At 40.1% G+C, this 27,862-nt stretch overlaps 1 protein-coding gene across 2 annotated transcripts; it reads right to left on the bottom strand.

The window, feature by feature from the left end:
* cyp27c1 (cytochrome P450, family 27, subfamily C, polypeptide 1) lies at window positions 1-26,655 on the bottom strand. 2 transcript variants are annotated; one of them, XM_066687243.1, is made up of 10 exons: window positions 26,240-26,655; window positions 23,242-23,432; window positions 17,437-17,636; window positions 14,816-15,025; window positions 13,425-13,588; window positions 10,606-10,772; window positions 8,778-8,856; window positions 5,006-5,209; window positions 4,519-4,582; window positions 1-2,398 (listed from the first exon to the last, which is right to left on the bottom strand). In XM_066687243.1, exons 1-10 carry the CDS (start codon window positions 26,537-26,539, stop codon window positions 2,262-2,264), a joined length of 1,716 nt encoding a protein of 571 aa, XP_066543340.1. In that variant the 5' UTR covers window positions 26,540-26,655; the 3' UTR covers window positions 1-2,261. The 2 variants fall into 2 exon arrangements, with proteins under 2 accessions (XP_066543340.1, XP_066543341.1); XM_066687244.1 differs by lacking the exon at window positions 1-2,398 and having other exon boundaries at window positions 2,744-4,582; window positions 26,240-26,654.
* Window positions 26,656-27,862: the final 1,207 nt, after the last annotated feature.

Genomic DNA, 27,862 nt, shown 5'->3' with positions numbered 1-27,862 from the left:
TGGAGTTAGCAAAATAATTTTAATGAAAACTTCAATGGTTCACAGTTTTTATTAGGCAAATACAGAATACCATGCCTTTTACTAGCTTAAGATGATCAATGCAACACCACTTTCATAGAATAGGTGTCAGTAAGAATACAATATAATTGTCAGAATTACACTCACCTAAAGGATTATTAGGAACACCATACTAATACTGTGTTTGACCCCCTTTCGCCTTCAGAACTGCCTTAATTCTACGTGGCATTGATTCAACAAGGTGCTGAAAGCATTCTTTAGAAATGTTGGCCCATATTGATAGGATAGCATCTTGCAGTTGATGGAGATTTGTGGGATGCACATCCAGGGCACGAAGCTCCCGTTCCACCACATCCCAAAGATGCTCTATTGGGTAGAGATCTGGTGACTGTGGGGGCCAGTTTAGTACAGTGAACTCATTGTCATGTTCAAGAAACCAATTTGAAATGATTGGACCTTTTTGACATGGTGCATTATCCTGCTGGAAGTAGCCATCAGAGGATGGGTACATGGTGGTCATAAAGGGATGGACATGGTCAGAAACAATGCTCAGGTAGGCCGTGGCATTTAAACGATGCCCAATTGGCACTAAGGGGCCTAAAGTGTGCCAAGAAAACATCCCCCACACCATTACACCACCACCACCAGCCTGCACAGTGGTAACAAGGCATGATGGATCCATGTTCTCATTCTGTTTACGCCAAATTCTGACTCTACCATCCGAATGTCTCAACAGAAATCGAGACTCATCAGACCAGGCAACATTTTTCCAGTCTTCAACTGTCCAATTTTGGTGAGCTTGTGCAAATTGTAGCCTCTTTTTCCTATTTGTAGTGGAGATGAGTGGTACCCGGTGGGGTCTTCTGCTGTTGTAGCCCATCCGCCTCAAGGTTGTACGTGTTGTGGCTTCACAAATGCTTTGCTGCATACCTCGGTTGTAACGAGTGGTTATTTCAGTCAAAGTTGCTCTTCTATCAGCTTGAATCAGTCGGACCATTCTCCTCTGACCTCTAGCATCAACAAGGCATTTTCGCCCACAGCACTGCCGCATACTGGATGTTTTTCCCTTTTCACACCATTCTTTGTAAACCCTAGAAATGGTTGTGCGTGAAAATCCCAGTAACTGAGCAGATTGTGAAATACTCAGACCGGCCCGTCTGGCACCAACAACCAAGCCACGCTCAAAATTGCTTAAATCACCTTTCTTTCCCATTCAGACATTCAGTTTGGAGTTTAGGAGATTGTCTTGACCAGGACCACACCCCTAAATGCATTGAAGCAACTGCCATGTGATTGGTTGGTTAGATAATTGCATTAATGAGAAATTGAACAGGTGTTCCTAATAATCCTTTAGGTGAGTGTATATCACTAACCTGCGGAACATGCTTAGACAGATCTTGCCTGTAAAAATAGTGGGACAAATGTGTATTAATAAACAGACTGGAACCCTTCAGGTGTCTGCGGGCTTATGCAGCAGGTTGATCCAGAAATAATGATTGTTTAATGATTTTCATTGACAATGTATTTTTTCTTACCGCCCGGAGTAAGCTATTCCCACTTGATGCTCCATTGATAGACACAGTCTGTTCACAATGCAACACTATGCATCCCATTAGGATAAGGCAGAGATGACTAACCTTTTTTGGCTGGAGTGCCCAAAGTCTGGTTTGTATACTTTGCTAATTACCAAAGGGTGCCAATGATAAATTAGGGATATAAAAGTTTATACAGGGACTAAAGGGAATTTTTTTTAAAAAACAATATTTATATGTATTTTTTTGTTGTTATTAAGTTATTAAGCAAACATGCTAACAAAACAAACCACAATACAGAAAAATCTGAAAACTATGGACAGATAGAACCATCCCACCCACCCACCACCTGCATCCACTGCCAAATCTTTAATCCTCATTCAAATTAAATCAATCAATCTTAATTGTACATGGTGGAACACCATGCCAAAGCATGTCACAACATTAAAGAATAAGTGCATCATACAATTAATACTGATGCTGGACAGTGCCCTGTCTGAATGCCAAATATATTATATTCGCACCATTGTTGCAGCAAGATTGTGTAACCCATGTATAAATTTAAGCTTTTGTGTATCGCTCCGGAGAGGACAGTTGCAGTAGTTCTGTGTAGTTGATTTTCAGAAAAACAATTTTCATCCAAGGCCATAGAGAGAACAGAAGACCTCATTGATGTCATCTAGTTGCCCAGCAACCAAAGGGAGTCCTCTTCTACATGATAGCATGTTCTTTAGAAAAACTGTAGATGCGTCTTGCCGACTGACCATCTCCGGAGCTCTTCGTTGTAGCTGAATAAACTATTTTGGTATTATTCCAGTTAAATCGGGTCCTGAGTATTCCTTGTCCGCCTATTTATTGAGGGAGTAAAATGTCTCAGTATAAATACATAATTTAAATGTTGCAGTATTGCTACAGTGCAGTAAAATGCATGAATCACATTTCATCATGCATTAATTTTGAGGATTATAATGCAGAAGTAAGATTTAAAAACTCCATTAAAATCACCATCTACCCCCAAAACAAAGTCCCACAGATTCTCCCATTGCCCTGCTGTTACATACAAGAAAAAGAAGTTTGTTCATTTGGCTGCATTAGTAACCCTTCTATATTATTTTGTGTTTTAATATACATTGTGTGGCACTTATGTTTGCAGTGGTATCAATCTACCGTGATTATGAGTGTGTACAAATGTGCTCTATAATCAAAGGCATAATTTATTTATTTTTGAGAATGTACAGCTTTCTTTTGCCAACTTATTGAAGTTTTTAATTGTTGAAGTGTTAAATATGAATGCTTGTGGCCATTTCTCCATTTGATACAGGAGATCACGGTAAACATAATGCTTTCCCGCACTTGTTCAACAAACACGTCCATTGCTGATCACAATTAATTATAACAGGAAAGAGGCAGTGCCGTCACTGCCAAATACACTGACTGGTTTTGTAGTGCCAATCAGTTTAGAAAATTTGAGGCAAAAAACAAAAACAAAATGCAGATAGTCGCTCAATTGGCATGCCAACCTATACGACTCTGCATGCCACTCTGGCCACGCATGCCACAGGTTTGGGAGAAGGTAAGTGCATTGGTGGTTTTACTTGCATTTAGAGATAAGAGAATGTATTGTGTCACCAGGCCTGGAGGAGCTGGGTGGTCTGCAAAAATGTTTGCACTGGCTGATTGGACCACGGGCTAAAACAGTTTGAACACCTTTACCCACAAGAGCAAGCCACAATTAAGACACATTTGGAGGGGTGGTGTTAGCCTTCAGAGAGCATCCAAAACATTTTAGGTTGTAAGTAGAAGTAGATTGATGTAGAAAAAATACATTCTGGATTTACTGCTTCCTTATCCAGGGTTATATGAATCTTCGACAAATGGAAAAGACAAATCATATAATCGTACAACTTTTCAAGTCCAGAGAATAACCATATGCATTTATGCAGGTTTACACTGCAGCAGAAAAAAGCTTTTGGACACTATTGTATTCACCTTGTTCCCCTCTCCTCAGCCTCTGGTGTGGACCACTGTGAATACCTGAATTCTTGGCCAAGGTTATATACTATCTGCAGTAACTTTGAGCTTTTATTCTGTTTCCCCATCCATTACCCTTTCTTGCAACAGTTCAGCCTTTTGTTTTTGACACAAATTAACTTTCGTTCTGCATAGCTTCATTTATATGCAAATGGTTACACTTGGAATCTGCAATGGGAAGAGGAACAAATACACTAAAGTGAATGAATCCCTACACTTTCCATGAGTTTCCCTCTATGATATAAAGGGAAAACAATAACCAAGCCTGCTACAGTACACATACTCATTGCAGATTATTCATTCCTTCCTAATCCCCATTTAATGACTTCCCATAAGTACTCAGTTATGCTATTTGTAGGCACTTATATATTATGAAAGAGTGTTAGGAGTTGGATTTTAAATTTGAAAAGTACACAAATAATTATAAACTAATTACAGTTAGAACGACCCAATCCTTCCTTGCCTTGAGAATGGAAGTGGCAAGGCTTTCATCTAGTCAACAAACCAGTTCTATGTCATGAAATACAAAGTTAACTTTGGTGCACAAAAGGGGGAAAGATGTTCAGACATCTGGTACACAACACCTTTGTAACATGCTACAGAACTATTTGCTACAGCTAGTTTAAACAATTCAACTTACATTTTCAGAATTGTAGAAATGGATTACTAGGAAACATTTTAGCAATCTGCTGGATATTATTGTAACAAAGTGACAAAGTTAAAGACAGAGGACAAAATCCACTTGCCTCCTGTACAAAAGAAAATGGAAATTCACAGTACACCTACTATATGGGTATTATAAATGGCATGAAGGAAAGAATCTTGTTTCCTTCATCTTACAACTTTTCGGGTATGACAGGTGAATTTGTCCGTGGCCATTGACACTACTGCCTATCAACAAACCGGACATTAATAGGGGCGGCAGGTGTTAACAGACCGTGAGTCTTGGCAAAAACCTCTGTTGTGTATGGCGATACCTCTATCCGGAACTTCTGCAGCACCTGAGACAAAAATAAAGAAATCAATCAAAATGACCACTGCTGGGTTATTGGGCTCCTAAATGGATCAACCACTAAAAGCTCCTGCATGGAGCACAAGCCTTATAGTCCACAGCCTGGCATTTCCCAATCCTTCTCATGAATCTTATGCACTGCATATTATGGGACAGTTCAACATAATGTAAATACTTCCTGGGCATGTGCTCATTCATTATTGCTCAGGCAGGTTTACTTCCAGAAAGATCAAGTGTCAATAGCCTTCTGATATGAAGGACGTAGGTTTTCATTACAATTCTACCCTAATTCACTTGGGGATCTTGACAAGTAAACAAAGATACTATTAAACATAATTTAAGGCCAGCAATAAATCATACAAAAGCTATGCCTGGGTGTTATCAGTGAAAGAGCTGTGCCGCTGCCTCTTACCTGTGCAAGTGCGAGGTGCATCTCCAGTTCTGCCACTCTTTTGCCAATACAGCTGCGTATGCCATAGCCGAAGGGAATGGAGCCGAAGTTGTCCACGTGGTCGTTGGTGTCCTTCCTCACCCAGCGCTCAGGGCGGAATGTGGAGGCTGAGGGGAAGCACTCCTCCTCCAGGGATGTGGAGTAGTGGCACAGAGCCAGCTGGGTCTGTCAGGCAGAGAGAGAGGTTTTCTGTCAGCCCTAGATTTGATTGTTGAGAAGACCAACTTAAGGCTAACTTCTGCATTGTGCAGAAACCTCTCATTTCGTTCTTTATCTTTATTTTGCAAGGTTTATTTTTATATATTTTTTTCCTTTCTTTTCCAGAGTGTAAGGCAGGAGTAGGCAATTCCACTCCTCAGTGACTATGTTCCTTCTCAGTTTAAAATATACTAATTAGTAACTGTGTAAGACGTGGAATAAACAGATGAGACTTTTTATTCCAATAATGACTTCAACGGAGTAATTAGTTGAGTAACCTGAGATGGAATGAAATTAAGAAATACTATCGGCCAACAAGGACTGGTTATAATAATAATATTATTAATAATAAATAAGGACCTCTAACTGCTCTGTTTTTTAATGAATATGTTGATGTTTTTTGTTACAAGCTAATTAAATAAAGTTTACAAGGGCATTTCTATAGTTTCTTTATTTTAGTTTTGGTGGAATTTAAAATTTAAAATTTCCTTTGCATGCCAACTGCATAATTTTCAGGTAAATCACGGCCACAGACCAACACTCTTCTCCCAACCCAAGCACTTCCACTTTTCCCCACTAGATGTCACCATCACTCTTCCTTACCTGTCACTTCTCCCATCGCAATCATTCAATCAACATTCCAGAAACTCCTGTGCACTCATACAATCACCCTCTGCTCTCATTTGCCCTGCACCTCCCAACCTGGTTGTCTGCTCCATATACAGTGAAGGAAAAAAGTATTTGATCCCCTGCTGATTTTGTACGTTTGCCCACTGACAAAGAAATGTTCAGTCTATAATTTCAATGGTAGGTGTATTTTTACAGTGAGAGACAGAATAACAGCAAAAAAGTCCAGAAAAACGCATTTCAAAAAAGTTATAAATTGATTTGCATGTTAATGAGGGAAAAAAGTATTTGACCCCTTTGACTTAGTACTTGGTGGCAAAACCCTTGTTGGCAATCACAGAGGTCAGACATTTCTTGTAGTTGGCCACCAGGTTTGCACACATCTCAGGAGGGATTTTGTCCCACTCCTCTTTGCAGATCCTCTCCAAGTCATTAAGGTTTCAAGGCTGATGTTTGGCAACTCGAACCTTCAGCTCCCTCCACAGATTTTCTATGGGATTAAGGTCTGGAGACTGGCTAGGCCACTCCAGGACCTTAATGTGCTTCTTCTTGAGCCACTCCTTTGTTGCCTTGGCTGTGTGTTTTGGGTCATTGTCATGCTGGAATACCCATCCACGACCCATTTTCAATGCCCTGGCTGAGGGAAGGAGGTTCTCACCCAAGATTTGACGGTACATGGCCCCGTCCATCGTCCCTTTGATGCGGTGCAGTTGTCCTGTCCCCTTAGCAGAAAAACACCCCCAAAGCATAATGTTTCCACCTCCATGTTTGACAGTGGGGATGGTGTTCTTAGGGTCATTCCTCCTCCTCCAAACAAGCTGAGTTGAGTTGATGCCAAAGAGCTCGATTTTGGTCTCATCTAACCACAATATTTTCACCCAGTCCTCCTCTGAAGCCTGTACATGTGCTTTCTTGAGCAGGGGGACCTTGCGGGCGCTGCAGGATTTCAGTCCTTCACGGCGTAGTGTGTTACCAATTGTTTTCTTGGTGACTATGGCCCCAGCTGCCTTGAGATCATTAACAAGATCCTCCCGTGTAGTTCTGGGCTGATTCCTCACCGTTCTCATGATCATTGAAACTCCACGAGGTGAGATCTTGCATGGAGCCCCAGACCGAGGGAGACTGACAGTTATTTTGTGTTTCTTCCATTTGCGAATAATCGCACCAACTGTTGTCACCTTCTCACCAAGCTGCTTGGCGATGGTCTTGTAGCCCATTCCAGCCTTCTGTAGGTCTACAATCTTGTCCCTGACATCCTTGGACAGCTCTTTGTTCTTGGCCATGGTGGAGAGTTTGGAATCTGATTGATTGATTGCTTCTGTGGACAGGTGTCTTTTATACAGGTAACGGGCTAATCTCAGCTCGTTACCTGTATAAAAGACACCTTGGAGCCAGAAATCTTGCTGATTAATAGGGGATCAAATACTTATTTCACTCATTAACATGCAAATCAATGTATAACTTTTTTGAAATGCGTTTTTCTGGATTTTGTTGTTGTTATTCTGTCTCTCTCTGTTAAAATACACCTACCATTAAAATTATAGACTGATCATTTCTTTGTCAGTGGGCAAACGTACAAAATCAGCAGGGGATCAAATACTTTTTTCCCTCACTGTATAAACCGATCACTAACACTCAATCATCGTGAAGTTTTGTCATTGCATCACTACAATTCCAAGCATTCTCCCCATGCCTTGTTAAGCCTTGTTTCCTTGACATCCCGACCACGACTTTGCTCTTCCCCTGGCCTGATCGCCTGACCCTTGCCCACGACCACGTCTTTGCCTTACCAGTGATTGCCCTGTTCTGCAGATATCTGACCCCCCCTGTCTTGACCATCCCACCAGCACTGCAACTGGGTTCCCCAGTTCCCATGCCCATGGTACTTTACAAGGTATACTGAACCCAAACACTAACTGTGAAGTGCTTCTGTCCTGCAACTGATGACATGTTCTTGTGCTGTGTGCTGCAGGTACAGCAGCTGATTTAATGAAGTGCTCAGACTAAAACTACAGAAAACTAGTACATCAGTTTAATGTATTTAAAGTGTACATCTTGTCTGTTCTTTCAATAAAACATGGTGGTTTGCCTATTGAAATTATCCTGATATGATATGTAATCTAAATAACAAAACATTACAATGAATCATGACAGGATTATCTCCCGGTGGTACCGGTACTCCTGGGAGGTCATAATATACACTACAGGTCAAAAGTTTTAGAACACCCCACATTTTTCCAGTTTTGATTGAAATTTAAGCAGTTCAAGTACAGTGAATAATTACAAAGGTAAGCGGTAAACTGCCAGGTGAAAAATAAAGTTTTTGGTAACCTGAACTCTGAAATGTACATTATTTTTCAGTTATATACTGTGTTACTACACCCTCTTAAGCATTATTTGGCAGTGTTACCCACAGCTCCTGTGCATAGAAGTTACACTGTATTCCTACAATGCGCACATCATTTGAAAGCTTATGCTCTTGGTTACCAGTGCATTTCATGCCCAAACACATCCGATTTACAGTTTCCGTGTCGCCCGCCATCATTCAGAGGGTTAAACACGCACTCTGCTCCCGGGGGGAAGGGGTATCGGGGTCTCATTCAGACATCTCAGCTTTCATGGGATACCAAACAATTAGCACACAACACAACAGTGAAGAGTAAACATGGGATTAAAGAGAAGCACACAGATTTGGTGCCCTTGGGAAAAATGTAGGTGTTCTAAAACCTTTGACTGGGAGTGCAAGAACCGTTCCACTTGCAGTGCACTGCTGGTCCCGGTACTAACACCCACCAATAATCCAAACACACAGTTGAAATTAGAAAGCTTCAAATAACAAAGCTGTGTTTAGTCCTGTTCCTGCAATCCTGAGGGTGCCCCCAGTACATTTTGCTCAAGATGAACTCACCCCTTTTGGAATAAGATAACCTCCCACGACCATGTCCTCCTTGGTAATTCTCCCATTTCCAGGCAACACTGGGAAGAGCCTGTGTAGAGAAATACAGAGACTTTCCAAACTTTGTCTGACATCTCTTACCACCATCTCATGGATTTTGATATTCTATTGTAACACACCAAGATTCACAAGGCATTCATAATTAAACCTGAGGTGGAAAATACAGCCTGACATGCCAATAATCCAATTGTGCAAGTCAAAAGCACAGCTTGAATTAAAGACATTTATAAAAGAAAACTCAAAGCATATAAGTGCATGAAATAATTTTTAGTGATGTTAAATATTAACAGAACTAGGGCCTAAAATAGAGGAAACCTTCAACCCGGCTGATAATTGCAAAACTGTAAACATGAGTTTTCCATTTAAGTAGACTCCATAAATACTCTCAGGTGGAGGGGTCACGACAATTGGTTGATCTAAACTATCAGTTTGTATAGATTGATAACACATCACAACATAATATTGACAGGGGCTCTGTTCCTTGAGGGCTTAAGTATATACAGGGGTTAGTTACAAATTAATCTTTAATTTGGCTGCCTAATTATATCAGAAAATCTTAGTCTATATACAATTGATGAGTTACGACTGAATTGTTATTAATTGAAATGGTCATAACTGAAAAGTATAGTAGTTTTCAGTATTTTGCTATAGAAAACAAAAATGTGTTGTTCCCAGGGTGTATGTATACAAATACATCTATCACCATCAGCCCATATCAATCCACTGCCTCCCCAAAATGTTTCCACTTGCTTCTATCTCACAATAAGATCTCACAAGAAAAAGGGGAACTTGTGAAGAAAATTAAGAAACAGTCAAGACCCTAAATCAAAAGTTGATCACATTGTGCTGTGCAAAACAGTAAGTGATGTGTGTTACTGAAGATGTAAGAAAGTTTAACAGCAACCTAATTAAAGAAACCACTGAAAATAATGGGAACATCAAAAATACAAAACATCTCCATATAGGGAAGAATCATTGCCCTAAAAACCAGTGATGGCACAACAATAAAAAACAGATGTGATTATCAGAAGAGTGGAAGAATTCTACAAAAACCTATATAGTACTGATGACAGCAGTCAAGAAGAGGAGGTCTCAATTAAAACTCGTGAAATACCAGATGCAATTCCAGAAGTAGTATACTATGCCGTAAATAAGATAAGAATAATGGAAATGGTATCAGTGAAGAAGCTGCAGAAGAAACTGAGAAGTTTCTAGCAAAAAGTTTAACAAAGTGTCTCAAGATCAAACAAATACCAGATAAGTGTAACAAGACAACCGCTATTTTCCTTCACAAGAAAGGAGACAATGATCTGAAGAACTATAAATACAAAGTATTTACAAAGATAGCAACACATCGCCTTCAAGACTCTGCCCAACCAAGAGAGAAAGCAGTATTCAAAAGTGGATATAACACAATGAATGATTTACATGTTGTATGAGAAGTATTGGAAAGATGCAGAGAATACGAGCATCCTCTAAGCTTTGTTGACTATGAGAACTATATATATTACTTATAAGAAAAAAATAGGAACTAATAACATTTTCCTCATCAGATAACTGAGAAAGATCAGGAATTCACATCCTTACTTTTCCTTTTTTCCTTCCTTCTTCTAATTGATACAGAATTCTTCCAGTTCTTCATTTATAAAAGGGGCAAATCCCCCTTTTTTATTGTCATTTTAAACTTCTCACAGAAAACATCCCAGCAGTCAAGATGGTTTGTGTATCATTAGAACCTTGTCACAAATAATGGAAACCAGGTGCTGGTAGCAACACCTACCTCAGGGTCTCTTTAACCAGGCCTCTGATTAGTGGTAGGCGGGTGATGTCTTCTGCAGTGGGCACCTGGTCATGTCCCAGATTTCTCACCAATTCTTCATAAATGGCCTGCTGCACATCGGGGTGCCTGGCCAACAGGTAAGTGGTCCAGGACAAAGTGAAGGATGTCTGGAGAAAGAGGGACAGTGCGGACGAGGCACTCAGTACAGATCATAGTTTGACTCAATTTAGTCACAATTATTACACATTTGAATTTCTTTTAAGTTACAAGATCACTGTGATTTTGAATAAACTCTTCAATTATATAAATTTTTAACCCCTACCTCAGCTGAGATGAATGCCATACGTAATAAACACACATCCAGAACACTGTAGGAAAGTATAAATATATGCCAAGCAACCTAAATAAACTTAAATCAACCTTTGAATGCAGTTATCTCTGAATTCCAACATCGGCTTGCCAAGCAAAAGGTCATCTGCCTTTGTGATCTGCAGACGGTCACGCTTTTCAGCTTAACAAAAGCTCAGCGGTTCCTTGTCCTGATCCAGCTGTAAATGCACCTTTGACCAGACTGGCATGGTGCAGGTTCTCTTTAATATTTTTTAAACTTCAAAATGGACAGTTATCTCTAGTTGCAGGTACACAGTGAGCTGTTCCTTACATTGTGCAATACTGAATTACATAAACTCAATTCAATGTCCTCAATTGAACCAAGATCAACTTTTAACATGAACCCCAGTCACCCCGTTTCCATTATTACTGTGAAAATCGCTTAACCCACTTGAGAACCTAAATCACATTAGCTTTTCTCCACTGGAAAACTTGGTTCCAATACAGCTTTACTGACAAACTGACTTTGGAGGCCTAGTAAAGAGGCTTATCAACCCTGTGACCAATGCTACAGGGAGCATCATCTGTAATTACTAAAATTATTAGTCTGAATACAATGCAAGACATTCAGATCTGCATAACAGACCAAACAAACTAATCAAATCAAAACACACTAATAGTGCTTTTCCACCGACAAGGAGCCGGTGCCTAATTTGGAACCATTTTTTGCTTTTCCACCGCAAAAGAACACTTTCTGACACCAAAAACTTGCTGGTCTGGAACCTAAGAACCAGTGACGTCAGAATCCGGGGGGCGGAGTAAAGACGTCTACACAAAAAGTTATTTGCCGGAGTTCAGCCGCCATGTTTAGAATGCCAGCAGAGACGAGAAATCAGAGCAGAGAAATGAGCGAAATCAGCAGCAAACAGGAGAGATAGCGAGAGATACTTTAGTGACAATATGGTCTCACCAGGTCAACTAACTAGTTAGGAGTTGGCAAATGGCAGCAATGAGAGACGACTGAGCTTCCGTGACAGGAAAGACGTGTTACAGCGATATTATGATGATGAGAGTTAATGCGACGATATAGATTGAACAGAAATGTTGTTTGTTAATGAACTGGTCATTATCTGGTCCGATGTTACGCTGAATCCAGCGCCCCTACGAGTCATGTGTCCCGGGTTGGAATTTATGAATACATTCATTTTCTCAGCACAGGGCGAATTGCACAAAACATACATATTGTACAGTAAGAGAAGATCAAATACACAGTACGATCTGTTACAGTCATGCGCTTTGTGCTCACACGCCAGCAGTGCTGACAATGGATTATTATTATTATTGTTATTATTGTGTATCTGTTAGCAGACGCTCTTATCCAGGGCGACTTTCAAAACATAAGAGCATAGCTGTGTGTCTGGCAACAGGGACAATGTAACAGTGATTTGGGACCATCATCCCAGACTTCATCAATAAGCACTATTTCCCATCAAACCATTAACATCACCTGAGATCGTCCGACAGTTTATTGATCTGCCCGCGACTGCGCCGCAAATACCCCCAAACAGCCGCATCCATAATCAATAGGCTAGCCTATAGTGATTGTTTTTTAAATAAGAATAAAAGTAAAAATACGCCACAAAATGAATGAAAATGTATCCACTCATACAAAGTATATTCATAATGAACTGTGTGCGCGGTGACGAATGCATGTTAACTCTAACTTGTATTTTATTCAATACAGTAAAAGTCTGAAATAGTGAATCGGTGTAAATCCCTTAATGCATCAATACAAATAAAAGGCTGAGTTATCTTAGCATATTCGTATAGTTGTATTGTCGTTTCTGCTACCTGTGTGATCTCGCGTTTTTTTGTGTTGTTTTCTACAATGTGTGTGCTGTGTGTGACGCTGAATGAGTTTGATTGTGATGGTTAAATAGGGTTTAAAGACGCAGTCGCCTCGGTGCTGATTATTATTGCTGGGTTTCTCTTCTACTCCGTGCTTGGGAACACCCACATCCAGTGACGTTAGCGTTCGGTTCCAAAACCGGTAGAAAAGCGGGCCGGTTCACAAAAATATCAGCTGGTTCCCAGGCCGAGCACCGGCTCCAGCACCGGCTCCTTGTCGTGGAAAAGCACTATAAGCCTACTTAAAAATAGCCTGTTGAGCAGTGGTCTCCTGGGCCTGGGCCTTGGGAACCCCAACCCAGTTTTAAAGGTAATTCATTTCTAAAGGCTGGAAATGTTAGCTGTTGTTCAATTAAGAAAATAAATTGAAAAGCGAAGGGTATTCATGTGTTTGTTGCAAATGATCTCTAGGTTCTAGAATCTGAATCAGGACAACAGCTTTCCAAGTCTTTAGAAGTTAAGTATTTAAGGGCAAACTATAAACCCGCTGGATTGGGGTCCCCTCTGGTCTGGTCCTGGAGACCCTTGCTGCAAAGAATCCTGAAAAGCAGCAGGTAGTGGGATGGCTGTCTGGCTCCTACCGTATCAACTCCAGCCAACAGCATCTCAGTCATGTTGGCATATATCTCCTCTACAGTCATGTCCTTGCTGACCAGAAGCTGAGTCAGGAGCCCTCCATTAACTTCTTTGCCAGCTTCGATATCAGCTTTGATCTCAGACAGCTTCCTGTCCACATGTATCTGGCCTGCACAAAAAACAAAACAAAAAAAAAACCATTCCATTCCATTTCATACCTGTATCTCACAAATGGCACTTTGTGAGTGTTTGTGACTTATAAAAACTGAAACGTTGCTCTAATGATGATCGAACAATGCTGGTTTGGCTTACATTGCTTTAGGGAAATGGCCACCAGCTCGATCTCTGTTCAGTTTTGAACCACAATGTGAGCAGCATTTCAAATATTAGCACGAACCAAAACCAAAGCACAAGATGACTGAATAAACAGTAGTACACAAAAATGTTTTAGGGATTTTCACTCTTATGTGTAACTGAACAATCATTCTTGTGGAAGGACAAGTGGTTCAATTGAACCAATTAAAGATAATTATAATTAATAAATCTATTTCAAAAGCTCCAATGTTTGTCTTGAAGAGTATATTTATTATCCTATGTTCATAGGCATGGGGGGGGACATGTCCCCCCAGTGTTGAGAGAACGTTTAATAATCCCCCCCAACAATGTGTGCCCGTCCCCAATGGCATAGTGGATGCATCCCCCCAATTCTGAAACCAAACCTACGCCATTGCCCCCATCCCCCTCATCCCTCTCTCATAATCCTGTTCCTGTCAGACATTTAGTGGAATGCAGTAAGAGAAAGGAACACAAGCCAATAGTGAGTGACATCATTGCTACCCAAAACCCTTGGATTACATTTCAGTCTTTGTTCTGAGCATGTCTACAAGGCAGCTGCTACAACAAGCAGCTAATTGGACTGAGCTACAGTTCTTTAAGTAACATTGTGTTGGGGATCCACAAAAATGTTGGTTATTATTAAATTATTTTTTAGACAGCCTTTTCACCAAATGGACCTAAATGCACTACACCCACATTCTTTTCCTGTTTTACCCATTAATGTTCCAACTCTGTTGATCTAAAAAAGCATTTATTATTTTATTCTTGTTTGCTTCTGTGTTAATTTGTTGCTACCTCTGTAGTTAGATGAAGGAAAAACAAGATAATCTATTGTCTATCGCAGGACATAAGAGTATCCAATTGAACAGATTAGAAGTGTTTTAACTGTCACCCCAGCAAATCAATTCAAAGGTACTCATTTAAACCCCTTTTGCTAGTCTAATGCAGATGAAGGCCTATAATACCAGCGGGATTGTAACCATCGAGAACCTGATTAAAAGGGCACTAGACTGTGCATTTAACCCTAGAATTCCCCCCCTAGTAGAGTGAGGTTCCTCACTGAATTTGAACAGGCCATCCCAGGACCTGCAGAACTCTTTCCAAGGTTTGGGAATGATGGGTCGAAGCCACTTGGGGATGGCTCCTGCATACATGGTGGTCTTGAACATGCTGAACATCAGGTGGAGGGCAGCGATGTACTCTAGACTCTGCTGGGGGATGTGGGCTTCCAGGCAGCCCAGCCTCCTCTCATACAGTATGGAAGCCACTCCTGAAAAAGTGATGAGGTAAAATCAAGGCAAGTATTTAAAAGAAACAGGGTTCATACAGCTTTTCAAAATTCAAATTCAAGCACTTTTCAAGTACTTTCAAGGTGCCTGGTCAAAGCTTTTCCAGCACCTCACAGCCTTGGTAAACTAAATCTAAAATGCACACTCTTCTGCACTGAACTAAGCACATGAAATTATAATTTCACCACACTATTAGATGTTATTATGGTGTAACACCAAAAATGTTTAATGAGAGCCTTCATGTACACTTGGCATTGTGTTGTTATCTGGCTTAAATCAGGTTGATATTAAATCAATATAAATCAATCTTGCAATCAGTCAAATTTAGTGAACACCAGTACACAGTAGCTTCAGTTTGAATTAAAGCTTTAGTGACAATTGTTGTAAAACATGCAAACATAAAACTACATCAAAACTTTTCTTTATTGAACTTCTATGTACATTCAATGAGCAAATGTAAAATAGAGCATAACAAAAGTCTACGAGTCAATCCATGTATATTCAGTATGCTCACTTACTGTCAAAACATCATCATGTTTATTCTCTTCAAAACAACCAAGTATAAGTTCCTATATCCTTAACCTAGTAAACGGTGACGGTCTTTATGTTATGGAATCTCCCTCAGCTACAAATACTTTGCATTAGTATCTGCTGGTCTCTGCTTCTTTATGTTTTTAAATGGAATTACACATTATAATAATTTAATACGAATACTAAACCATCAACATGTCCACATACCGGCAATATATATTGTAAATACCTTGTACAGGACAAATTAGTTTGTTTTTGCTAGGGTTAAGCGATTACCTAATTTTAGAAATTGTTTAGTTTGTTTTTGCCCTGTGCCAGTGCTGAATGACACTCCTCCCCTGCGAAGTGTCTCTTTCTCGTTTTGTTGTGGTTGTTCTACCGGTATGCTTATTGCTTTGCTAGTCTGAAAAAGCATATTCTATCGATCTATCTTTCTAGTTATTTAATTCTAATTAAATCAATGTTTATTGACTGTATTTTGTGTACAATGATCAATTGAATACACATATGCAACTGTTATTATTATTCTGTCTCTTGGTTGCAGTTGTGCTTATTGCTGTGCATGTCTGAAAAATAATGGCTTATTCTGTTGTATTCTAGTACTTTTATATGTTTATTTAGTCTAATTTACATTGATTATTTAAATCCACAAGCACAATTATATTATATACTTGTAGAAAACCTATACACTATTTTGTTAAGTCTTAATACACAAAGAAAAGTTAAGCAACTTAAGAAAATTTCAAAACTCACTCTCGACAGCGCGGGGGGCGAACTCACACATAGAATGTACATTGCACACGCACACACGTGACGCTGATGTGCAGATACATGGATGTGCACAGAAAGAGGAATTGTCATACCATCAAATACATGTGGACAAATGTGGACCTTGTTTTAACCAGTTTATATTCAATTTTATCGAGCCACCTCTCTTTAAAACGGCAGCTTTCCGGCATATTTGCAACATTGGGAGCTGATGCCACGCTGTCTCAGCGCCTCACAGTCGCAGCACATCAAAACACACCGACAGATCAAACAGGAGTCGCATTGGCCGTGGCATAAAGCAATCAACTGGCTCTCTCCAACCACTGTAGTTATATCCCAAAGTTAATTCATTTAATCAGATTGCCCATTTATTATGACAGTGATTACCAAATTAAAAAATATATATTTCACAAAATTCCAGCACTTTCAAGCACTTAATTCAAAATTCAAGCACTTTCACAACCTTGAAAATGCCACCTTAAAATTCAAGCATTTTCAAGGATTTCAAGCACCGTACGAACCCTGAAGAAAGCCTCAGGACTGGCCTACATACACTAAAGCATGTTCTCTTCACAAAATAATTTCACAGATCATCATTTCTATGTATTTTAAGCTGTGCTCCTGGAAAGACCTATCCAGTTTCATAAATTAGTCTCAACCTGATTGTAAACATTAGGATCTGATCAATTTGTCAAAAGTCAAATTGTTCCATTCAGGGAACACGGATCCTTGCATGAGTCCTGAATGGTATTCTGGTGTGTGTTTCTTTTCTTGGATAAGAAATAAAATGTTCCAAGTATTTTATTTTAATTTAAAAGCAACTGTCAAAATCTGCTGGATTGAGGCAATTCAGGACCAGTATTGGGGTTAAGTCATGGTTGGGCATTTCCAGTCCTCAATGGCTGGATTCCTGGAGGCTTTACAAGTACATTTCAATTAACAACTAATTATTTACAATACAGGTAATATAGTAAAATATGACTTATGTTAACAATGAGATTAATTAATCAAGACCTGAAGTGGAATAAAAAGAGGAACTCCTAGGCCCTCTAGGGTTGGTTTTGCATACCCCCCAATGCAGCTAATGTCTAACCTTCCATGGCATATTTGAAGTAGAGGTCATTGATGTTCCTGATCGTCTGCCCGTCCTCTTCCTCGCTGCGCAGGGTGTGTATCCTCTTGATCAGGTCTGCCACCACCTCATTAACATCATCAGAGAAGACTGCAACATCACGGGGACGCATCATTTTTTGGCGCAGAACGCTGCGCATCTTAAGCCAGTCATCGCCCTCCCTGATTTAAGCAACAACACCGATAAACAAAAAAATGTTTTAACTTAAAAGACGGACATTGGGACCATAGCTGGCTTCAAGTGCAAATGCAACTGGACATAATTATAGCTGAAATTCAAGCACTTGAACCAAACTCTGAAAGACATAACATGTAACCAGTCAGACTTACTTGTTTTGTTCCTAGCACATTATTTATCCAATAACTTAACCTTGATCACTACGACTGATCTGAAATCCTTGTCGTGGCGATCTGCGTCACAGCCTCCAAACTCCCCACATCTTGCAGAAACACTCGTGATCCACACAGCGAAAAGGTGGATGTGGACATTTACAGGTCACGTTCGTGAAGCGCAGATGTCCACAGTTATGCACAGATCTGCACTGCTCCACCAATGGGATCAGTGGATTTCTGCAGAGCTGTGCAAAACTGTGGAAATCTGCACAACAAGAAAAAACAGAAGTATTTACAAGTTGCCACAGAGAGACACAGGAAAGTACAGGTGAGAGGCAGCCATGTTGTTGTTGTTTGACTAGTTTCAGACCAGTCTTAGCATTGCTGATTTTGTTTTAAGTTTGCCTTAATTGAAATTAGCATTGTCTGTAGTTTGCCTAAATTGAAGTCAATTCAGTTCAGCTGCTGAGTTGGTGAAAGTAAACAGGTTGTAGAACGGAGATTTTGTGTATGACTAGCAGGAATTCTGTTGCAGGAGGAGCCAGGTGTGGCCAGTTAGGTGTGAATTGGGGGCAGGTAGACAAAAGCTACTTAATGCAGCTGCTGAGAAAGAGCTGTGCTGTTTCTCGGTCACAAAAGTTAAGCAGTTGACTAGGCAACAGGAACCAAGGGACTAAAAAATTATAATAATAATAACATTTAGAAGCATGTGGCCACTACAGTGTCAGGTTTGCAGAATGATTGCCTTCCTGGATGAACTCATCCAAGATGGTTTCATTTGTGAACGTTGTCGACAGGTTGAAATCCTAGAGATCAAGGTTCGTGATCTTGAGGCTCAGCTTGTTGATCTGCGCTGTATTAGGGATATAGAAGAATTGGTCAATCAGCCCATGAGAGAGATGGTGTGCATGCCAAAACCTATGATAGTTGAGACCTTAGAGCAGGACAGCGTAGAGAACTGCTGGGTTACAGTAGGTCGTAACCACAGAACATGGCGTGCACAACCCCTAGAGACACCCCAAGAGCTAGAATTGCCCAACAGGTTCCAACTGCTGGACACCGAGTTGGACAATGACAGCTCAGAGGGTGATTGGGGGGCAGTTGAGCACCAGAGCACCATGGTACCCACTCCCCCCCAGAAGAGGGAGGTAGTTATAGTAGGAGACTCAATTCTTAGAGGTGTAGATCACACAGTGTGTTCTAGTGACAAGGAGACCCGCATGGTATCTTGCCTGCCTGGTGCTCAGGTTGCAGATCTCCCTAGTAGACGGGCTACTGGCCAAAGCCGGGGAGAATCCACTGGTCATGGTCCACATTGGATCCAATGACATAGGAAAAGGTAGGACAGAGGTTCTGCAAGACAAATTTAAAGAGTTAAGAACAAAACTAAAGAGCAGAACCTCCATGGTAGTTTTCTCCAAAATACTTCCGGTACCACGTCCCAGGCCAGGGAGACAGGCAGAGATTAGAAGGTTTAACACGTGGTTGAAATCTTGGTGTAGGGAAGAGGGGTTTAGGTTTATGCAGCATTGGTCTTTCTTCTGGGATAGATGGGACCTGTACAAACCGGACGGTCTACATCTAAACAGAAGGGGGCTAATGCATTGGGAGAGCATATGGGCAGAGAAATTGAGAATAATTTAAACTAGGGACCAGGGGGGCAGGGAGCTCTGACAATGGGAGATGTTCCTCTAAGGAAAGAAAACAAAGGGAACCCGCTTGTAGGAAAGTCCCGAAATGTTTTTACCTCAATGCCAGGAGTATAAGGAACAAGATGTTGGACTTAGAAGCCACAGTGCTGACATCTGACTATGATGTTGTAGGAGTGACAGAAACATGGCTTACAGAAAATGATGGGGATGAATACAAGTTAGAAGGATACACACAGTTTAGGAGAGACAGGCAAAATCGAAGAGGAGGTGGGGTAGCATTATATGTGAAAAATGACATTGAGGCAGAAAAACTAAAATTAGATCCCAGAAACGGAACAGAATCTTTGTGGGTGAAACTTTTGGACAAGAGATCTGGAGGATTAGTTGTAGGAGTGTGTTACAGACCACCCAACTCAGATATTCAGCAAGATGTTGCATTGTACAGTGTAATCAGGACTGCATGTAGCAAGGATGTGGCTGTTATAATGGGGGATTTCAATTTCCCAAACATAGACTGGGAAAGCCTTCAAAAGGAAGAAAATAATGTAAAGCGCATACAAAAGGGATAGAGACAAAATACATAGAATATGTTGAGCTGCAAAGAGATCTTAAGAAAGGGATCAGGAAAGCAAAGAGGGAAATAGAAAGAAACCTAGCTCTTGGAGCTAAAACTAATGCAAAAAGCTTTTTTCAATATTACAACAGCAAGAGGACAATAAGGGAGGACAGATAAAGGGCAAAAATTGAAGTATCTTGGAAAATGAACAAGATGTAGCAAGATGTTCTAAATGAATATTTCACAGAGGTTTTTACAAAAGAAAAGATGGATAACATGCCACAGGTTAACAATCAGTCCAGTCAAATCCTAAGGGAGATCAGGATATATGAGGAGGAGGTACTAAAGGGACTAGCAGAATTAAAAACAAACAAATCACCTGGGCCAGATGGGATATTTCCAACAGTACTTAAAGAAATTAGGGAAATTATTTTTAGGCCACTAACTAAAATATTCCAAATGACACTTAGAACAGGGGATGTGCCCTGGAAGACTGGAAGACAGCAAATGTCATACCAATCCACAAGAAAGGGGACAAAACTGAGCCAGGAAATTACAGACCAATCAGTCTCACCTGCATCACCTGTAAAATGTTGGAAAAAATTAGACAGAAAATAGAGGAGCATCTTAATGAAAACCATATTCTTGGAGATAGTCAACATGGGTTTAGATGAGGCAGATCATGTCTTACTAATTTATTTGAATTTTTTGAAAATGCAACTGCAGCTGTAGATCATGTGATAGCATATATGATATACTTTGATTTCCAAAAAGCTTTTCAGAAGGTTCCACACCAAAGACTGATCCTCAAATTGGAAGCTGTAGGCATTCAGGGTAATGTAAGTAGATGGATTATGAACTGGTTGATGTATAGGAAACAGAGGGTGTCGATTAGAGGAGTTGCTTCTAACTGGAGTGAGGTTGTTAGTGGAGTTCCACAGGGATCAATACTAGGGCCTTTGCTTTTTCTAATCAATATTAATTTTCTGGACTCTGGAATAGTTAGCAAACTTGTCAAATTTGCAGATGATACTAAGATAGGTGGCTCAGCAGATACAATCTTGGCAGCACAGGCTATTCAAAGGGACTTCGATAACATTCCGTTGTGGGCCGACACCTGGCAGATGAAATTCAATGTGGACAATTGCAAGGTAATGCATGCAGGTAATAAAAATGTCCACTATAATTACACTATGGGAGGTACAGATCTAGATGGAGTAATGCATGAGAAAAATCTAGGAGTCTATGTGGTCTCCTCACTTTCTCCATCCAAATATGTGGGGAAGCAATACAAAAGGCAAACAGAATGCTAGGGTATATTGTCAAAAGTGTAGAGTTTAAAACAAGGAAAGTTATGTTAAGACTGTACAATGCACTAGTTAGACCTCATCTGGAATACTGTGTACAGTTCTGGGCACGACACTTCAAGAAGGATATTGCTGCTCTAGAGGCAGTTCAGAGGAGAGCAACCAGACTTATTCCAGGTCTGAAGGGAATGTCCTGCTCGGAGAGACTGAGGGAACTGAATCTTTTCACCTTGGAACAGAGGAGACTACGTGGGGACTTGATTCAAAATCATGAAAGGCATCGACCAAATCAATCCAGAGGAGCTTTTCCAGATCAGCAGGGACACGCGCACCCGGGGACACAAATGGAAACTGGGCTTCAAGGCATTCAAGACAGAAAACAGGAGACACTTCCTCACACAGAGAGGTGTCAAAATCTGGAACAAACTCCCCCGTGATGTGGTTGAAGCGACAATTTGGGAACATTCAAAATTAGACTGGATGGGATCCTTGCATTAATTAGTTATTTATGGACACTGAAGAACTGCATTTCTTTCCCTGTGTGTCTGTGTAAACAAGGTCACTGTCTCACTGTGCTACGGTACTGTGCTATAATTCAACCCTGATACCTAGAAGAACAGGGTATGATAAGAAGCAGTTTTCACCAGCAATTTGGGTTTGATACATTGTACAAATCCCCCTGATATTAAACATTACGTATGCCTTAAATCTCCCCGGTTTGACTATACATGGGTCTTCCTGAGCAGTTGTCAGGCAGAAACCGAACTTACACTTATCACGGGACAGACATGTGGGCCCTGTTATCTTTCTCTCCAGTCTGGTCTGCATAAAAGTGCCTGTAGTTTGTAACTTCTCTAAGACTTCTTGAGATTGCCTCTTGAACCTCTTCCTTACAGCTGCTTGTAATAAACACCTTTTGATTGGAGGTACATCTCTCTCTGGATTTCAGCGACTCTTCGGACACCAAACGAGCACGATGGGTCGAATGGTCTCCTCTCGTTTGTAAACTTTCTTATGTTCTTAATGATTGCAGTGAAAATGGGCTCAATTTGGCAATGGTGTAAATAATGCTTGATAAATATTTTAATGTCTTTCCATTTAATGCCTACTCTGTACCATCTCAAAGTGTCCCGGTGAACACGGAGCCATACAGTCGCATTACCACCAAACAGTTGTTACGGGGAAGACAAACCCCATGGTCATTAGGTGTAATCTTTTATGGTTTTAAGTGTTTAAAAGGCACATCCTGAAACAAAGAGCTCTCCTTTAGAGTATTTACAGTAGCCATGATTGAAATGAAAAGTTTGAAAAGTTACTAAAATGTTACAACGGAACACCAAAATCTGATACTTTACTAATACACTCTTACTAGCATATGAGAACATAAACCAATCATTTTCTGGAAGCACCGATATAGGGACCATTATGTTTTCATCTCAACATGGGTGTGAACAAGAACAAGAAATTGGGAAGGGAAAACCATTTTAAGTATCACTGGAGAAAAATGTAATGGTATGATGGATTAAAATCAGTGGCAATTTAAAGGAGGAGAAAGCCACAGCAAGTGTATGTTTAGATAATCATATGTATTCCAGTGTTTGATGTGTCTGACATCCATTTATATCCCACTAATCAGACTCAAAACTAAAAGGAGGCATTCAATTAAGGATATAATACAAATGTAGCTCTCTCAATGTCCTCTTTTAGCACTCATTGCATTGATCATTAAAACTTCAGCCCATTGTTTCATATTATTTTTTTAACAGAAATATAAATTGTATTGGAAAGCAAAGGGAAGATAAATGTTGCATGCAAGAAACAAATCGGTGATCTTAAACATCTAGAGAACTTTAGCAGTGGCAGGTACAAGGGACCAGTAGCAGTGTTGCTATTCTCAGAGTATTTGTATGGATACTTACGCAGAAATTAGTCCTGTAGCCCTGCCCCTCATGTCTCTGTACTCCTTCCAGGATTCCATATTGGCTCTCTGAGGTGCCCGGTTCTCTGCCCGAAGCACCTGGGCCACCATGTCCCTGTCAGCAATGGACACCACGAACTGAGGACCAAAGCGGGACTTGAAGATCTTGCCGTATTGCCTTGCATGTTGCAGCTTGGAAAAACAAAAGCAAGGGGAGAGGGTGAACTCCATTGGAACAGCAGTAAATTCAGCACCTCTAACTTCTGAAGGAACTGAGGGGTTTTGCTCAAGTTATTTGAGCCACACACTGTTTCTGGAGATCCACACTCTGGAGTTAGAGTTAGAGTTAGAGTCTGCGTCTTGTAAAAGAAGAAATACATCAAACTGCTAGCTATGAACTGGGAAGTATTATTACATTCTTGAAAAAAACAGACATAATTCTCTGATTAATATACATAATTCTGTGTAAATTAAATAAATATTTGTCCAGCACATAACTACTCTGAATGGACTACGAATGTATTTGCACATTCTGTTTTGCATCGATTGCTGCTTGGCATTTATGGAGAAGGGAGGAGCTAATGAAACGAGTTTTAGAAATGGTTGAGATTTTGGCCTTCTCAAGTGGTTAAAAGCACATAGCTGAGGTATGCCAGATCGAATCCAGCTCATGTTATTAGCCGATTATGACCAGGAGAAGCTCAGCGGTGAGGACCCCACGTGAAGGTCATGAGAGTCATAGCAATGAGGCAAACAAATAATTCCATATATTTTTTTTTTTTTAATGGTTAGGATTTCAGAGTTGGTTTTTGTTTAGATTTGTTCTGCTTATCTACACACCATACTCCACACTGTTAAGGAGTGAAACATTTTTATTGTGAAAATATATAAACTGAAATACTGGATAAGTCTCCACCCCCCGAGTTAATACTTGGTGGAAGCATTTTGACAGCAATTACACCTAGGAGTCAGCTGGGATAAGTCTCTACCTACTTTACACATCTAGATTTGGCAATATTTGACTGTGCTACGGTACTGTGCTATAGTTCAACCCTGATACCTAGAAGAACAGGGTGTGATAAGAAGCAGTTTTCACCAGCAATTTGGGCTTGATACATCTTACAAATCCCCCTTATATATTAAACATTACATATGCCTTAATTGTACCTGGTTCAGGCATATATGGGTCTTCTTGAGCAGTTGTCAGGCAGAAACCAAACTTCTACTCATCACGGGCACTGTTAGTATCTTTCTCTCCGGTCTGGTCTGCATAAAAGTGCCTGTAGCTTTCTTGCAGAGGGCAGCAGGTTTTCCTCAGAAACATTCCTATACTTTGCTCCATTAATTTTCCCTTCTATCTTCTAACATGTGCTATAGTCCCTGCCACTGCAAAGCACCCACATAACATGATGCCGCCACCACAAAGCTTCACAGGGATGGTGCTGTTTGGGTGATGCCCTATGTTGGGTTTGCACCAAACATAAGGCATTCCATTGAGACCAAATAATAGTTTTTGTTTAATATGATCACAGATTCTTTTTGCACATCTATTTGTAAATTCCAAGCAGGATTTTACATAGGATTTTTCCAAATAAAGGACTACTTCTTGTCCCTGAACTATTGTTATCTCAGCAATAGGATGCTGTAGGTCTTTCAGAACACCTCTTGGTGGCTTCTCAAACCAATGCCCTTCTTAACCAGCGGCTCACTTTTGTAACACGTTCTGTGCTAAGAAATTATGGACTTGACTGCTCCAAGGTATATTCATTGTCTTTGATATAACTGTATATCCCTCTCCTATACCTTTCCACAACTTTATCCTAGAGTTGTTGTTTATCCTCCATGGTCTTCATGGTAGTATATTTGCTTTGAATTAATGACAACTGTGAGACCTTACAGACAGATGAATTTAATTTAAAATCATGTGAACCACTTTCATTGCATACTGATGGAATCAATTAAACTGATTGTGTGAATTGTGAAGGCAATTGGTTGAATACTTATCTGATGAAGACTTTTGAGGTTTTCATTTTTTGTCAAGTCCAGTTTTAACAAAACAAAATGTGAAAAAGTCCAGGGGGGTGAATACTTCCTATAGCCACTATATACACACACGCATAATACGCAGGTTCACAACAGGACTGTCCAATAGGCAAGTGTTAGGCAGGGTGAAAATAAAATAGTCCTTCTAATAAATTAACTGGGCATTTTGAAATGTCAAGACCACACATGTCAGAAGAGGTAAACCATTTACTTGGAACATATCCATCACAGAAACAACCAACATGGCAGCCAGCCAGTACAAGGCCTATATATACTGCACAAGACAGAAGCTCCATCTCTAGGTTAATTCAATTATCTGTTTTATCTGGATAGAATTATTTAAGTTTCAGAACTTGAATATATAGGAATACACAATGTCTCCCTTGTATCCGATAAACTATTGGCAGAACTTAAAGCACCCAAACAACCGAGCTATCCTAATGAATGGAATACGTTTACGCATGCATTCAGTACATTACTACATTAACTGTAAAAGCATTTAAGAAACAGATTTGGTAAAGTATCCAAGGTCTGTATGAATGCCCAAAAGGGGTCCAGTTTCACAGGCAGTGTTGTCTTTCCCACAGTCAATGCGAATGTGACCTGCATTACAATCAAGTTATATGTTGGACTAGTAAAACAATAAACACAATCGTGTATTTGTAATAGCAAAACAAGCTATAAACTCCAGACATATTTTACTGTGAATGAAGGAAAAACATCTGGAGTCGTGTATGTGTGCATTTGCATTAGCCATACTGGCCAGTGTTTCAAAGTCCCAAATTGTTTTCTTTTTGATAAATAATTGATAAAAAAAAGTGTTTATCAATTCAATGTTGCGGGGGGGGGGAGGGGGAGGGGTTAGCTACAATTATAACCCTGTTGTTCTCTTTTTCACCTTCAATGACAAACAAAAATAAGAAAAAGACTTCACACACAAACAACAATAGTCTTACCTGGATTTCGTGAATCCGGCTGAACCCATCTCGACAGAAAAACTCGATCAGGTTGCTGATGGTGCTCGGTCCCGGCATCTCTTTGAGGCTCTTGATCCGCCCGTGGTGCTCGGCTGTGCTCGGGGGGGGCATCAAGATCTCCGGCAGGGCTTTCTCGTCCGCGGGCACATCCAACGCCTGGTTTGTGGACAGCTTGGAGTGGCTGCGAGAGCCGGCTGCCCTCCACAACACACAGGCGCTCTCCGGCACCAACACCTGCTTTCTGCAAGAGGCATATAGCATATTCGCAAAAAGTGACATGATCAAACTTCTTCTCTTCAAAACGTGTCTTTGTGGAGCTGACGGTGAGTTGCTTGCGGCTGCAAGTCTCTGTCTGTCACTGTGTGCAGAGGCGTCGCTCCCCAGCTCGGCCTCTTTAAAGCGGCACTCACGCGCCTGCAGCTGTGGGCAGGGCTCCGCGCGCACAGCTCGTGCTCGAGGGGGCACGGCGTTTAGCAGGGGAAACAGCAGCGCACAGCTGTGCAGGCTGCCAACCAACATAAACAAGAAAAAATTGCAAAAATAGCAGGCATTGCGCTGGCTAAGCATATTCGCACCAAATAGCCTTACTGAATTTGCTAATTATATTATGCAATGCCACAGTTGCAAAGATGATTGCCATTCTTTAATTTTTTTAAACTCTCGAAAAGTTCCAGAATATTTTGAGGGAACTTAAATTCATTATTTTTCTAAGAAGGTAACAGTCGTTAAATTCTATTACTGCAGTCCAATCTATACTACAGTCCGTCTATATATAAACAAAGCACAAACCAAAAAGTAATAGTTATAATATTAATCATGTAATTATTTAAATTATATATTTTATAAAATAAAATCACCTTTATTCATAATAATGAACATCCATGGTGTAAGGAATCCACTAGACGAGAGTGATTCAATAAGATGTTTATTATAGTAATACATAATATATAGACAGGCCACAGAGACAGAGATCCCCAGACTCAGCTAGCTGAGCCCTGAGAAAAACAGGTGTGGTCATTTATAGGTTAGACCTTGAAGCAGAACAAAGAAAAAATCCACATATGGAATTAAGTGAAATAAATCAATGAATATTCGTAAGTAGCGATTATTATGCAAATATAACACTGCATAATCAATAGATACCTTTAATTAGTAATTATGATGTCCATTTGGTAAACTTCCAAAAAACACACTACTTTTGTGGACAACTCGTAGAAACAACAGGAAGGGTTGTTAACAATTTAACCACGTTTACACCATCCTCTGAAAGTGTCAAGGCAAGGAATATCGAATGTTATTGGAATCATTTATTTTAAACGTAGCTAATTACCTTTCATGATAATGTCATTATGAAATTATACATTTTCAAATCACTTTTTTCAAAACGCACACACTGCAGGTCAAAACATAAATAACTATATAGCCTACAATAAGCAAAAAGCTCAAAAACGGCATATAATAAGATAATGAAACAAGTGTAAACGTAAATATTGGAATAATGCTCAAAAGCAATATTTTACAGTTCAAAAATAACTATTGCATTTATCAAAACATAATTGTTCACTAACATTTTCAACACTGTGTAAACTTTGTTTTCAACAT

Source organism: Amia ocellicauda, chromosome 16 (genome assembly GCF_036373705.1).
Source record: "Amia ocellicauda isolate fAmiCal2 chromosome 16, fAmiCal2.hap1, whole genome shotgun sequence".
NCBI lineage: Eukaryota > Metazoa > Chordata > Actinopteri > Amiiformes > Amiidae > Amia > Amia ocellicauda.
This window is presented reverse-complemented; position numbering and strand designations above follow the sequence as displayed.